This window comes from Giraffa tippelskirchi, chromosome 4 (genome assembly GCF_054371585.1).
Source record: "Giraffa tippelskirchi isolate mGirTip1 chromosome 4, T2T-mGirTip1v1.2.pri, whole genome shotgun sequence".
NCBI classification, from domain to species: domain Eukaryota; kingdom Metazoa; phylum Chordata; class Mammalia; order Artiodactyla; family Giraffidae; genus Giraffa; species Giraffa tippelskirchi.
Genome location: NC_137278.1, coordinates 13,710,918 through 13,726,744, shown reverse-complemented (window position 1 = coordinate 13,726,744; position 15,827 = coordinate 13,710,918). Strand labels below are relative to the sequence as shown.

The window sequence follows — 15,827 nt, the reverse complement described above, 5'->3', positions numbered from 1 at the left end:
GTGGTTGTATTAGCCTCTGTTTTACCACCTCCAAAATTAGCAGAAAAGGCCAACTTGCGCTTGCGTCGTGTAGTTCTGCTAATGAAGGGATCCTTTTAATTACACACTCAGAGCCTATCTGCGACACAAAGCATTTTAATGCTTAAACACAGCTCTGCACCAAAGTATAGGGCTGCGTGAGTCCAGACAATAAGTGGGAAAACTCATGTGAAGAAGCCATCCTTGGCCCAGACTCTAATTCTTCTTGGCATTCAATTTCATCCAAATCTAGTTCCTTTCCAATGTAATCCTAATTCCCTTTTGTATACAGTGTACACCCAGTGAACCCTTATTCAGGGATTCAGTAGGCATATCCTGGTCAAATATCCTTTTTCCTCCAGATTTCAGATGAAATCTGTTCACTTCGTGAATTTCACTTGTCACGGACTTGCAGGGCAGCAGCTGGCCAATCTCTGCTGTGCGGGTGTTGAGAGCAAAACCATTCTCACTCGACCCTGCCCCAGGGGCTCATGGCATTTACAACCAACTTCGCAAGATAATTCTGTGTCCCTACGCGTGCGGTTTTCACTAGTGTCAGTGAGGACTCATGGAGGTGGTCCCATAGGCCTCTCCCAGGCCAGGCCTCCCTGACTTCAGATTTGTGGTTGGTCAGGGAAGGGGAGTAATTCATTGAGCCTCCTTTAGGCCAGGAACTTTCTTGTGCCTTGATCATCCTGCCTAAGCTATGGTGAGACCTGAGGACAGATACATTAACATAAACTCTGGAATCATGCTTGGGCTAGAATCCTTGCCCTGTCCATAACTAGCCGATGACCTTCAGAAATGTCTTAACCTGCTTGTGCTTTGGTGTCTTTATCTTTATAATGGGGATGAAAACTCTATCTGTTGTGATGATTAAATGGGCTAATATATGTGGAGCATTCAGAAGCGTACCCAGTGTGCCGTAAGCACTCAAGAAGTGACAGCTCTTGTTATCTATCAGATGAAGATGAGTTCAGGAAAAATAAAGCATGTACTCAAGGTCACGCCACCCCCCCACACACATGGTTATCAGTTGGTGATCTGGGTCTTTGTGACTTGCAAGAGTCTGTTTTTTTCTCAGGCTTCCAGCAAGGTTGGGCAGCTCTGGGGGTTTCTCTGCCGGCCCCTCCTCTAGGAGACTGGAATCATAGCCCTTGCTGGGTGGAATGTGACCTAGAGAAAATCACTCTGTGCTGACCCCCTCCTGGCCCCAGGATGAGCAGCTGGCTTCTGTTTTTACTGCTCCAAACAGACTGCCCTCTCAGTTTACCAGGGACCTCCGCGGTAGCCCTAACCCCCTGCTGCTGCTGCTAGGTCGCTTCAGTCGTGTCCGACTCTGTGCGACCCCATAGACGGCAGCCCACCAGGCTCCCCCGTCCCTGGGATTCTCCAGGCAAGAACACTGGAGTGGGTTGCCATTTCCTTCTCCAATGCATGAAAGGGAAAAGTGAGAGTGAAGTCGCTCAGTCGTGTCCGACTCTTAGTGACCCCATGGACTGCAGCCCACCAGGCTCCCCCATCCCTGGAATTTTCCAGGCAAGAATACTGGAGTGGGTTGCCTTTGCCTTCTCCAATGCATGAAAGGGAAAAGTGAGAGTGAAGTCGCTCGGTCGTGTCCGACTCTTAGCGACCCCACGGACTGCAGCCCACCAGGCTCCTCCATCCATGGGATTTTCCAGGCAAGAGTACTGCAGTGGGTTGCCATTGCCTTCTCCTCCTAACCCCCTGACCTTTCCTTAATTCAGTTTCTTCATAGCGCTCGATGCAGTCAGTCACTCTCTTTCTGTAACTCTCGTTCTAAGCCCCTGAATTCTCCCAAGTGTTTTTCCATCCTCTGCTTTTCTTCTTCTGAGGACCCTTTGAGGTAGATGGTCTGCTAAGCCTCTGTCCTTGACCCGCTCCCTGCCTGCCGAGTCTCCCTGGGTGATCTCAGTTACACGTGGAGATGTGTGTGGGCCTCGAGCCCGGGAGCCTGTGTCCTGCTAAACCCTGCTCACCAGCAGCCAGGCCCCAATCCTGCTCATCCTGCAAAGCTTGCTTCCTTGATCCCTCCTACCCAAAATACTCTTCTCTCTGGATTCCCCACAGCACTTCATTGGCAGCTCTCTTGTGAAATGTATCAGCTTCTGGACTTATATGATGGCCATTGAAGTCTGTGGCTTCTTTCCCCTGAGACTGAGTTTGCCAAAAATAGAATCCATGTTTGCTCCCAGTACTCTACATCTAATAGGTGATGCAAAAAAGAAAAAAGACATGCTGATAAATGACTGTGCAAGAACAGTATTCTTTAAGACAAATAACATGAAGAATTTGTTGTAATTTTACCAGAAGGCAAGAAAACGGGCAGGGTGAACTCTGGGTGTCATTTTCAGCTTCAGGTTCTCTAAAGCCACTTTTAGGGTAATAATGCAACAGTAATAATTTATGATAATAAGAATAATAGTCATTTTGGTTCCACTCCTTACTAAAGGTATGGCTTTGGGGAAATGGCTCTATCGTCCAGCCTCCACTTCTGTTCTGTAAAATGGAGACAGACACTAGAACCTCACGTGCAGAGGTGTGGGCAGATTCAATGGGGGGATGTAAAACGAGGGGCTAGCATCTCGGCCACGGCTTAGTAAGTGAGAAAGCGATGGTAATTGTTATCATCCATTTGACACGTATTTAGCGAAGACCTCCCTCCAAAATCATGGACAGGGACTATCCTAGTGGTCCAGTGATTAAGAATCCACCTTGCAATGCAGGGGATGTAGGTTCGATCCCTGGTTCGGGAACTAAGATGTCACATGCCATGGGGCAACTAAGCCCATGTACGGTAACTACCGAACTCACCACTACAACTAGAGAGGCCATGCAATGCAACAAGGGATCTGCATGATGCAATGAAGATCCCATGTGCCGCCACTAAGACACAATGCAGCCAAATTAATTAATAAAATACTTTAAAAAATTCGCATAAACTAAAAAAAAAAAAAACATGGATATCAAGTCAGCTCAAGCCCAACCTCCTCCAAGAAGATTAAACTTGCCTCCTCCAACCCACAACCCTTTTTTCCTCCAAGAACTTTGGTCCTAACAAAACTAGAGTTTTTAAAGTGCAGCTAATAAATTAGGCATGCATAATGGTAATCAGGTCCAGAGAGAAAGTCTACTTTTTTTTTCTTTATGCAATTTGAATTCCCCCAACATAGAGTTGTTGTCAAAATCCATTAAGGTATTTAATTTCTCTTGTCATTGCCTAATTCTCCAAGCAGGCATCCAGACAGTCTGCACCGGTGTTTCTCACAGAAGTACTAAATGTTTAGCTATCATGGTACATTTTTTAGAAGATGTCTCCCTGATGGCTTTAGAGACCCTGAAGAGATCGTGTAAGTTCAAGTACAAGGTTAAGGCGGGGTGTCAGAGGAGCAAGAGTTGTAGGGATTACACAGTAAACAGGTCTGGGTTTGAGCTCCAACACAGTCACTTGCCAGCTGAGTGACCTTGGGAAAGGTACTTAACCTTTCTGAGCATCAGCTTTCTCATTTGCAAAAGGGGACAATAATATCAATGCACAGGGTCATAGTGAGCACTAAATGGAAAGTGCCACACGTATACAAGGCAGCTTAAAAATCCCAGCGACCTGGACACACACAGATTGGGGTCTGAAGGCCACGGTGACCACCCACCACCCCTCCCCGAGGAGCAGGGTACTCATCATGTCACAGTGGCCAGAACCATCGCATCCTGACGCTTTCTCCTTTCACAGTGGTCTCTCCAGGCGCCCGTTCAAATAAATTAATCTCCCCACTTGATGACCTCACCTGGTGGGAGTGAAAGGTTTCCATGCCAACAGGAACATGGTAGGGAACCCTCTTCCCAAGAAAGAAAACAGAAGAGAGTCTGTCACTTAGTTTCCCTGAAACTAAGAGCTGAAGTCAGGGCTGGCCTCTTCCTTGGTCGTCATGGCAATGTCGCCGGACCGACCCCATCCTGCAGACACGAGCTAGAGGGCGAGTGGGACGTGTGGGCGGTGGTGTCCAGGTATGAGGACGACGCCGTAGAAGCTCTCCACTAGGGCCACGAGAGAAGTGTTCTGCCTGCTTTTTCAAAAAACAGAAGCCAGTGGCAAAAGTACTCCCCTCGCCAGGGAGTGGGGAAATTCTAGTTTTTATCACATGGTTCCTTGGGTGATGATGAATAGATTTAGAGCCCACCATCAGGGCCAGTTCAAACCTAGTGAACGAGCAGTTATTACTTCCCCAGCCATGACGCAGAGCTAGGAAGCTTGCCCTTGTGCCTCTCCTGTCGTGCTCGGGATTGGGGGACGTGGCTGAGGCCGTCGCCTGCTGCCCATTGCTACAGTTGGGTGCGCAATCTCTGTGTTGATTTCCCATCCGTGATCTAACGCAACCTGAGCAACAGCTGGGGGAGAAAAACGCAGCATGCCCATTTTACAGGCAGGAAAATGGAGTGCTGTGACCATGAACCAATGTGTGTGAACATGACTTTCATTTTCTCTTTTCTAGTTTGCTCTCTGCCCCTTCCCACAAAATGCTTTCATCTCTGACAGCACTTAAACTTGCCAAACATGTTCAATTCTTTCCCTTACTCTTAAGCTCTGTGTAGCTTTTTAAAGTCACCTTCTGGACTTCCCTGGTGGTCCAGTGGTTAAGAATTCCCCTGCCAGTTCAAGGATCACCGGTTCGATCCCTAGTTGGGAATGATCCCACACGCCGTGGAGCCCCTAAGTCCATGCACCACAACCACTGAAGCTTGTGTGCCTAGAGCCTGTGCTCTGCAACAAGAGAAGTCACTGCAGTGAGAAGCCCAAGCACTGCATATAGAGTAGCCCCCCGTTTACCACAACTAGAGAAAGCCCAAGTGCAGCAACGAAGACCCAGCACAGCCAAGAAAATAAATAAATAAAATAAAAACAAAAACCAAATAAAAGTCACCTTCTAAGTTCAACACCTGCCAGTCAAATCTAACCAGATGTCCCCCTTGCATCTAAGTGCAATAGAATTTATTCCCTACCTATCTCCCATCCCCTACCTCAACCAGCTTCTTGCTGTCTTCATGTTATTATTGGCAATTTCATCCTCCCAGCGAGCCAAGTTCAAAACTCTAAAGTCAGCTTTGGCTTCCTCTTCTTCTTCACCCTGGCTTCTGGGAACCTAAACAGAAACCTCCCACTGTCCTTCTTTCATTGAGGAGCTCTGATTCGAATATTTGAGGAGTTCCTACAGGTAGAAGCATCATGGAGCATGGTGGTTATGGGCAGAGGCTGTGGAGTCAGGGTGCCTGGGATCTTGCTAATTTCAGGCCCCTCTCATTTGGTCCCATCATAGCCTTTGGAGAGTATTGCTATTCTTACTATGATTCCCATCTTCCACATAGTACTCTTGAGACACAAGAGTGTTGACATAACTTGCCCAAGGTCATCCGGATTGATGGGATGCCCTCATAACCAATATGCAAAGCTCCTTCCCACCCAGTCACAGGTTTCTTAAGAGCAGGGACCTGCCTCACAGTGTCTGGGGAGGGAGACACTGACTGAGGGCCCTCAGAGCCAGCCAGCCGGGGTCTACTCCCCACAGCAACCCTTTCTCGCTGAGTGGCCTTGGGGACACAACCAGATAATAGCTAGAGGTCTGCAGCGAGCCGAATAGTGGCCACACACCTCTGGAATCTGTCAATGTGACCTTATTTAGAAAAGGGTCTTTGCAGATAAAATCGAGCTGAGGATCTTGAGATTATCCTGGATCTAGAGTAGGCCATAAGTCTAGTGGCAGGTATCCTTTGAAGAGAAAGGCAGGGGGACATTTGACACAGACATATACACACAGAAGATGCTGCTATGTGAAGACAAAGGCAGAGATTGGAGCAATGCTGTCATAAACCAAGAAACGCCACCCAGATCTGGAAAGAGCATGAAAAGACTCTCCCCTCGGGCCTTAGGAGAGAGCACAGACCTGCTGGTATCCTCAGATTTGAGACTTCTTCCCTCCAGAACTGTGAGAGAGCACGTTTCTGTTGATTCAAGCCACCAAGTGGGTGATAAACTTACTATGGCAACCCTAGGAAATCAGGACAAGGTCTCAGTTTCCTCATCTCTGAAATGGGTGACCTTGAACAGTTACTGTGAAGTAATGTACCTGAAAGCAACGAGAACAGTGCCTGGGGCACTGGAGGCCCTCCATAAATGTTGGTTGGACCAAATGAAATATATTCTGAGTCATTATCTTGGACACTTCTCCTCAGGGCACACCTGGCTGGCTTCCTCTGTCTACAATAATCCCAGGTTTGTAAAATGTTTAGCTCTAGAACCCAAGAGCCAGAAGGAGGAGCCACAGGGAGTCTCTCCTCTGGCCTAGGTGCCTAGGGGGTGAGTTGGGGGTGGGGAATGGATGGGAAGCCGGCTGGGTGGTATGTGCCTTTGTGAGGCTGGTAACCAAGCATTGGCCCATTGCCAGCTCTGATGAGCCTGTCACAGTAAGTTTTACAAAACATCTATTTCAGGTACAAGCCGGTTCTTTCAGGCGAGCTCCAGAGATAATATATGTTTTTCCTAGAAAGAGCCATGACATGTTCGCTGAAGCTGAATATGTCTAAATGTGACCAATTTCTTAAGTGGCAGAAGCCCATCAGACTCTTCAAGAACATGGATTGCATGTGGGCAGCCCGAGCGGTGTCCTATGACATTCCAGAGCTGGGGCCACATCTGCTCTGGCCTATAGGGAAACGGTCAGGGGTAGAGGGGCAGGAGGTACTGAGCGCTCAGACACTGGTCCCTCTGAAGGTCACACCTACTTCTGCAAGGGAGTTGGGTTCCTCGGGTCCATGCATATGGATGGTGGCCAAGGCTGAAGGATAACGTGCTATTTATCTTCCCCCTACTTGGGTTGGCTACTGAGAATTTGACTGGGTAACACTATGACGGTGCACATACCAAAGATGCTCAGGCCCTGAACACAGCTTTGCTGGTTTTGACTCCATTCCAGCCTGAGAGAAGAAAGCTCAGGTGTGGTGTCCCATGTGAAATGAGCAGACGGTGCCGTGGCATGAGATACAGTGAGGACCAGAAGGCAGACAGTAATCAAGACAGTGCCAGACGCAGCCCTGCAGGTCGAAGGGCAATGTGGGCTGACGAAGCAGACTCCCCAAGACCCTCCAAGCAGGAGGCTTCCTGAGATGAGACACACAAGTGGTCCACAAGCTGTGCCCAGCTCCCAGTTAGTTCGGGGCTTCCTCGGCTAAGGAGTCTCTGCTTCTAATCCTCGCAGCTTTGGCCTCCCATCCCTACTCAGGGTATTTGCATCCCAGGCTCTTCTTGACATCCTCCCCTTCCTCGCCAACCTGCTGCTGGGGTCCCAGCATCCATGGGTCAGGCCCATCCTGGCTGGTCACTAAACTCCCAAGACCAGGTTATCTGGTTGATCACAGAAGGCTGTGACTCTGGTCCAACTTTCCTTGAATATGCTGTAGGCTGCTCTCAGAGGGAGCACTGGAGCAACAGAATCGAGGCATTTCGAAAGGAAATAGCTTCAAGTCAGAGACTGGAAAGTTCAAGGTCCTCATTTTGTAAGTAGATAAAAGACTGAGCTCTGGAGGTGGGAAATGATTTATCCAAGGTTTCCTGGCACTTGGGTTTTCGTGGACAGTAAGAACGCAGGTTTGCCAACTGCTGGTGCAATTTGCTGGGACAATGTCCTTGGCTCTTCCTATAGCCTAGGTCAGCTCTTTGCAGCTGGGGCTCCTCTCTGACTCACTGCTGGCTCTGTGGCAGTAGCTCAGGGCCAGGCCCAGACCAGTGGCCCCATGACTATTACTGAGATGTGGTCGAATGGGTCTCCTTTGTAAGACAAATCAAGAGACTGACGTGTTAGTGAAACCAACACAAAGGTGCAATTCAGGATTCTGTGAACACCTAGACTACCAGAAGGGAGGTGCTGTTTTTACCTATAAAATAGTGTGGAAATCAAGAAAAAATGTTAAATTTACAAGTCATGTCACTGTTCATTTTTTCCTTGCCTAACTGTCATCTCAGGTCCACACAGTAATAGCCTCTGTTTATTAGAGGCTATGGCATCCAGGTGTGATTAAGTATTGCCCTGGTTGGGCTTCCTTGGTGGCTCAGATGGTAAAGAATTCGCCGGCAATGCAGGGACCCAGGTTTGATCCCTGGGTTGGGAAGATCTCTTGGAGAAGGGACTGGCTACCCACTCTAGTATTTTTCCCTAGAGAATCCCAGGGGCAGAGGAGCCTTGCAGGCTACAGTCCCTAGGGTCCGACATGACTGAGTGACTAACACTTTTACTTTTCCTCCTGGTCCGGTAGGAACTCTCACCTTTCTTTATAGGTGGACACTGAGGCTCAGGCAAGTTAAGTGGTTTGTGATCCAAGCTCACATAACTTACAAGTGCTAGACCGTGGATTCCAGTCTGTGCTGTTTTACCAAAGTCAGGGCATTCTGACATAAGAACGGTAATAAAATGTAATGAGACGTAAGGAGAATTTTCTCTCTGCCAGGCCTGTGATGTGTATGAGCTCATCTAATCCTCACAACCACACCGTGTTTTTCCTCTCCTGAGGGAAAACAGGCCCAGAGACTTAAGGACCTTTCTCAGGTGATCCCAGCCAGTCTAGCAGATGGGAAACAGCCAGAGGCAGAGAGCTAGAGGCAGGATAAGAGGTAAGGGTATGAGAGGACCCTTGGAAGGGGGCTGGACTTGCTGGTTGTGGGATTTGGGACAAACTGCTTTAAAAAAATTTTTTTTAATATTTTCATGAAATTTACCATTTGTATGAACATAGTACCATTAGGTACATTAATACTATCATGTAACCATCACCACTGTCCATCTCTAGAACTTTTTCATCTTCCCAAACTAAAACTCTGCACCCATTAAATACTAACTCCCCATCTCCACTCCAGCTCCTGGCAACTACCATTCTGCTTTCTGTCTCCATGAACATGACTCCTCTAGGGACCTCCTATAAGTGGAATTAGGCAGCATCTGTCCTTTCATATCTGGCTTATTTCACTCAGCACAATATTCACAAGACTCCTCTGTGGGACAGCTTGTGTCAGAATTTCCCTCTTTTAAAGGCTAAATAATATTCTATTGTGTGTATAGACCCCATGTTGTTTATCCAGTCATCTGTCAGTGGATACCTGGGTGACTTCCACTTTCTGGCTATTATGAATAGTGCTTCTATGAACATGGATGTGTGTGGACAACTGAGGTTCATCTTTCGGGGTCTTCTACCCCACACCTGAGCCTCTAGCTTTGTCCCAGATGCAGAGGCCCATGCCTGGGCCAGAAGCCAAAGAGAAGAGATCCGTTGTCTCTCACCCCCTCGTTGAGTAGCCTGGCCTTGTCCCCTGTCATCTCGATTCACCCACTCTGCCCATCCCCACTGCTCGCTTGGTAATCCAAGCCGCCATCAGCTGTCACCTCATCAGCGGGTCGCCTGAATTCCAAAAGCCCCTTTGCCAGTCTCCTGGCTTCTAACCTTCCCTGCCGACACACCCTCTGCGTCACAGCTAAATTGCAGATCTGAGCGTGTCCCCCGAGACCCTGCCCTGGATCTCTCCCTCTTTTCCTTCCAGTGCTTGCGGCAACAGCAAGACAGGCCTTCCCGACCTCCCTGCTCATAGCTTTAACCCGCACTTCCCCAGCATCCTGAGTCCCTTCCTTGCTTCATTCTTGCACTCATCACCATCTACCAGAATAGAAATTGTACTCATTTACTTTGTTTATTGTCCACTTCCTGCCCTTTCACCCCAGTAAAGTACGTCAGTTGCTCGAAGGCGGGGATTCTCAATGCTTCGTTCATGAGTGACTCCTCGTCCTGGCACAGAGCCGGCGCTCAGCAAACACTGCCCGAGTGCAGGAGTGACCAGCCATCCTCGGCCTGCAGGTCAGGGCCTTTGCTCTCCGGCCTGGTCAAGTCCTTTCACGTTCTGGCTCTGTGTCCGGCTCCCGCCCATGTCCCACCATGTTTCCAGGTAAACTCCAGGCAGACGGCACCACTGGCCACGTCCGCCTGCCGTCCGCTGGCCGAGGGCCTCTGCACGTGCTGGCCGCTGCCTGGGATGCCAATCCCCACCTCGCCCCGCCCTTCACCATGCTTCACAACACCCCGCTTCCACCTCTTCTGAAGCCCTTTTCACATGGTACTATGATCAACCATTTACTTGTCCATAGCTGTTCCTAAACTGCCAGCCCTGAGTGTGTGTATGTGGGGGTCATCTTGCTCTCTCGATTTCCAAGGCTGTGGCCTGAGCACACAGTAGGTGCACAGAAAATGACTAGTGAGGAAAGGGAGCCAACCACTGGAGCCTCAGCTGCTTCACCTGTGAAACCAGGCAAGGCTAGTCCTGCAGGTGCCCAAAGATTAGAGACACCTGTTACTCTAACACCTGCCACAGTGCCTGGCACACGGTGGGCATTTAATCCCTAGTAGCTCAGTCTCAGAAGAAGGATGGTAAGGACTCATGCAGGATCTGCTGTTTTTCTTGTTCTAGGAGCCTCTAGCTGAAGTCCTACCATCATGTGTCACCTCTGGGGGCCACACCAGTAAGTGTCCGCCCTGGAGAGAATTCCTGTCCTGTCCTGCCTTATCCACATCACATTCTGGCAGCTGGCCCACTGAGCAGAGAAAAACTCCAAGTCCACCTTCATCTCAGAACCTACTGCATTTATAATCAGCATGCCATGGAATTGAGCATTTCCAGGGACATCAGGAAGCAACTGTGCCCATCTCTCATTTCACACCTGAGGACACAGGTTCAGAGAGGTTCCCTGACCTACCCACAGTCACACAGCTAGTTTGGGATTTCGCTTTTTCTGTCCTCAATGCAGAATTTTATTTCTCTCTGGTTGAACCTACTGGACCCTGAAGAATTTGATCATTTAGTCTTAAACTCTCATTTGGGCTAAATCTGGATCATTTTCATCACTATCTGATAATTGAAGAGAGCAGTTGTTGTTTAGTCACTAAGTCATGTCTGACTCTTTTGCAACCCCATAGACTGTAGCCTGTCAGGCTCCTCTGTCTATGGGATTTTTCAGGCAAGAATACCGGAGTGGGTTGCCATTTCCTTCTACGGGGGATCTTCCCGAACCAGGGATTGAACCCAAGGCTCCTACCTTGGGCAGGTGGATTCTTTACCACTGAGCCACCAGGGAAGCCCAATTGAAGAGAGAGGAGCACGTTTATAACTTGCATAATCTTCCAACCAGCAGCATCAAGTTAGTTTTAAATGGTGGGCAATGCGTTTACCAAGAATCTTCTCTGCTATTCAAACAGACAAAATAGAGGTGAACCTCGACCCTCTCACTCTTACTGTCTCCCTAGACAGACAACCTGCCATCAACACGGGGACGACAGTATCCTGCCACAGGCACTGCTGCTCTCCTTGAATGAGCCCCTCCGTGGAGAGTCCCATGGGGAACACCTCTGCCGTCTCCCCTTGGTCTTGGGCACAGGAGCTCTGAGCTGGGCTGTTTGGGTGGAAGGACGCAGCCTCAGCGAGCTTGTGGAGCCCGGAGCCCAGGGTGTCGGCAGAAAGATCAGGGAGACAAGTGAGGGGTGGCCCTGGCTGGAAGTGAACCCAGAACTCCCCTTCACTGTGAGTCATCAGCCACCAACAGACTAATTCACAACCTCTGGTCCCAGAGGAAATCATTACTCCTAATTATTATTATTAGGCATAATGACTAATTAGCAAAAATAGCTACCATTTACTGGGTGCCAACTTATCCCTGGTACTTAATGCATATTATTTCTTTTTTTCCCCCCGTTTTATGCTTCTTAGTTTTCTTTCTATTTTTCTAATTATAAAGTCAATATATGTTCATGGGAAAAAAATGTTTAAAGATACGGAAAAGCAGAGAAAGGGGGAAAAAATTCACCCTTTGTTTTACCACCTACACACAGCCAGCCACTGCTAACATGGTGGTGTTTTCTTTCCAGGATTTCTTCTCTGTCTGTCTATCCATCTCCACGTGAGTGTGCAAATGTACGTGTGTGCAGTATATAAGGTTTAACATAGCTGTCATCATATTTTTACAAAAAATTACTTTGAACTCTCACAGGGATCCCAGGAGTTGGGTACTAGTATCTCCATTTGACAGATGAGGACCCCCAGACTCAGAGAGGATAAGGAACTTGTCCAAAGTCACACAGCAGATAAACGGCAAGAGAGGAGTTCAAATCAAGTCTCTCTGTGTCACCAAAACCGGTCTTTTCCCACTCTGCTGTGTTTCCTACCTGTGAAGGGAAAATCAGGGATAGTTCTGATTCCATCTCAACCCCTGCTACCCCAACTCCTCTGCCTGTGCCAGATGGACCACCCTCTACTGGGAGACATGGCTACATTTATGGGAGACACAGGCAACTCCAGCTATGTCCACTCAACTGGCCAATACCTGACTATGGAAAGCTTCGAAAGCTGAAGCTTCAATGAAGACATTCTTTCAGAAACTGGAGGGAATCTGTGTTTTCTGTCCATATAGATATCTGGAAAGCTGAAATCAGAAAGCATAATGGACTAGTTTTTGCAAACCATTTTGCACAAGACAAATACAAGTAACTTCTACAGAGTAGGTGCTGGAAGGCTCAGAGGGCCTCCCCTGGCCTGGCCTGCAAACATTCGTGGGGAGCGAACAGTGAGGACCTGGAGACCACGTTTGCACAAAAGGTTTGAACAAAACCATAAATCCTAAACATCCTTAAGTTGGCACCGAGCAGGTCGGCACGTGGCACCTCCTCTGTGCTGAACCCTGGCACAGGGCATCTAAAATCAATAAGGCACAGTGTCTGCCTGCAAGGAGCTCACAATTGGTACAGGGAGAGAGTTCCTGAAGGGTGTGATCGGTGCCAAGACACAGAAACCTCTCTGTTCCCCAAACCTTAAGGGCAGATTCCTAAAACCTTTAAGATGGGAGAATTCATGGGGGAGAAGTTAAGGGGACCAAGGGTGGGAACAAATTGATTAAAGGCCTTTATGAAAGTCCTCTGTTCATCGAAAGAAAACAATAAAGGGTGAGGACTAAATAATATCTGTTAGGTTGAGCTTCTATTTATTAAATTTAGGAACAAGAAGTTGTCACACTTTGCCCCCTAGATAATTTTCAGGATCTCTCTCCCTTACATTTTGAATAGGATGCCTGGAATCTTTTTGGCTTTCCTGCAAAGCAGTATTTACATGGAACCTCATTTCTGTGTGTATGTTTCTGTGTGTGTGTGTGTGTGTGTGTGTGTGTGTGTGTGTGTGTGTGTGTGTGTGTGTGTGTGTGTGTGTGTGTGTTCCAGCACCTAAAGCTTCAGACATCTCTAACTGAATATCCAAGAGTTGTTGAATTCTACCTTCTGGATCCTACCAGAGCCACAGGAAGCTGTGAGTGTGAAAAGCTTGTAATGTTCCCACCTTCAGTTAGGTGCTTAGATACACAGCAATTTTCCAACATGCCTGCCCCCACATTCTTGTCCATAATTAGCGTTGGGGGATTTCAGCCCCACCTCCTACCTCCGGGCCACGGAGCCCACCGCATCACCCCCTCACCAGGGCATCCTCTTGACACGTGTGTGGGTGTCCAGAGCCCCGTGCACCGTCCCTCGGCGCCCTCATCTCCATCGCAGCTGGAGCTGCCACTGTTTCGGGTCCCTTTGCTCCTCTCCCTGGTCCCCCTTGGCTTCCCAATGCCCAGACCTTCTTTTTCTAATCATTCCCAACAGGAGTCACTAAAACTTCTTATCTGTGGGAAGGGAAATGCCTGGACTCAGTGAGGGGGCCGGGAGGGCCTGTGAGAGTAACCGCATGGACCCCAGCGCAGCAGGAGCACAGCCGGAAGAGGAAGAGACACTCACCCTAGTTGGGTTCAGATCCCAACAGTGACGCTGAAATGCTGTGTGGCTTTGGGCAAGTCACTTAGCTCTTTGACCTTCTATTTTCTCATCTTTAAAATATAGATTCCTGGGTCGGGAAGATCCTCTGGAGAAGGAAATGGCAACTCACTCGAGTATTTTTGCCTGGAGAATCCCATGGATAGAGGAGCCTGGTGGGCTACAGTTCATGGGGTCGCAAAGAGTCAGACATGACTGAGCAACTAGATGACATGAAGATATAGATAAAATCGCCCTTGCAAAATTGTTGCGAAGATTAAGTGATACTTTGTATATATATATAAATATATAAAATATGAGATTATGCATATGTATTTTTTATAAAGTGTTATAGAACACTCATTTTGTGTAGACACACACACACCCCCAGGTACAGACAGTGGCTGGCTTAGGGCAATCACCAACCTCTCTGGGTTGGCCGATCTATACTTCCTAAATCTGTCATGAAGAACAGAAGCCACAGTGTAATTGAAAGGATTAGGTAAATGTAAAATATTTAAAGGAAATACTGAGGTGCATTTTTTTTTCCTTCTTTGCTTTGAATGGAATGATATCCATCACGTCATTTTACAGTGAGGGGTTAGCAGGTTTTCCACATGGCACAGGGCTACCAAATCCAACAAGGGCAAAAGCACACAGTCCAACTCAGCTTCACATACAAAGTCTGAAAACGAAACATAAGTGGCTTGAATTCCCACATTCACGACAGTGCTCTCTTTGGAAACAGCATGTTCTCTTTGAAGAAGATGCTTACAGCTAAGAATACTTTCACATTTCATAATGATCATCAAAGGGACATCTACAATGGCTCGGCTCATATATTATTATGTGTCTGATACACTGCTCAATTAGATACATCAGCCAGCCCCTCGCAGCTGGAGTCCCATAGTCCTGAGGCTCCACTGGCCGGCTCAGACCTGTCCAGTCTGGGCCATGCCTGGTCCAGCACCTGGATCCTCAGACACCCGAGCCCCCGTCTTGTTGTTTCTGCTGTCAGCCTGGAATCCTCAGGCCTAAGCTGAACCTCAAGCTCTAGCAGCTCCCAGCCCCATCGTCATAGAGGAGGTCAGTTTCATTTGCTAGTTTCCCACTAGTTGGATGCCCTGACCACTATCCCTGCCTAATTTTTTAAAAAATTATTTATTTATTTATTTTTGGCTGTGCTGGGTCCTCATTGCTGCATGAGCTTTTCTCTAGTTGTGGCGAGCTGGGGCTACTCTTCACTGCAGGGCGCAGGCTTCTCATTGTGCTGGCTTCTCTTTGTTGCAGAGCACAGGCTCTAGGGTGCATGGGCTTCAGTAGTTGCAGCTCCTAGGCCCGATAGTTGTGGCACATGGTCTTAGTAGGTCCATGGCATGTAGGGTCTTCCTGGATCATGGATTGAACCTGTGTCTCCTGCATTGGCAGGTGAATTCTTTACCCCTGAGTCGCAGGGAAGACCATCCCTGCCTCTATGACTCAGTCCAGCCAAGTCCTTACCTGCTTCCTCCACCAAGGCAACAGACACCATTGTCCACACTCCTTTGTGCCATCTGGGTCTAGCTGTGAATGATCTGAGCTCATGAAACCAGGAGGTCATTATGACTGGTTGCCTATGCCTGGCCTTCCATGCTCCTCTGGCCATCATGGACCCATAGCCACGGACCCCATTGAATCCAAGTCTGTTTGGTTATGTTCTTTCGTTTGAAAAGCTTTGCTAACTCCCAGGGCCCCAGACCTCAGAAGCTACTGGCCTCTGATGTACGTTCCTACTTAGTGGCTCAGGTTGTGGGGGTCCTCTCAAATATTGTTGGTGTTATTACTGAAAAATCATTCTCTTTGTAAAAGACACAAAAAATGTAGAAATATGTAGGTAAGAGAACAAAACTGTCATACATAATCTCACCATCTATAAATGATCATTTTTAATC

At 48.2% G+C, this 15,827-nt stretch overlaps 1 protein-coding gene across 7 annotated transcripts in view; it reads right to left on the bottom strand.

Moving 5' to 3' along the window:
• The window catches only part of TTLL11 (tubulin tyrosine ligase like 11), a 256,423-nt gene that overhangs the window by 55,750 nt on the left and 184,846 nt on the right, over positions 1-15,827 (bottom strand). For 2 of the 7 annotated variants that reach the window (XR_014081856.1, XM_081588766.1), the window contains exon 7: positions 12,441-12,539. The exons of the other annotated variants lie outside the window; for them this stretch is intronic. Coding sequence is in view for 1 of the 2 variants with exons in the window: in XM_081588766.1 (XP_081444892.1) it covers positions 12,441-12,539 (99 nt within the window). In the remaining variant the exon portion in view is untranslated. The remainder of the gene's footprint in view (positions 1-12,440; positions 12,540-15,827) is intronic. 7 annotated transcript variants of the gene reach the window in all.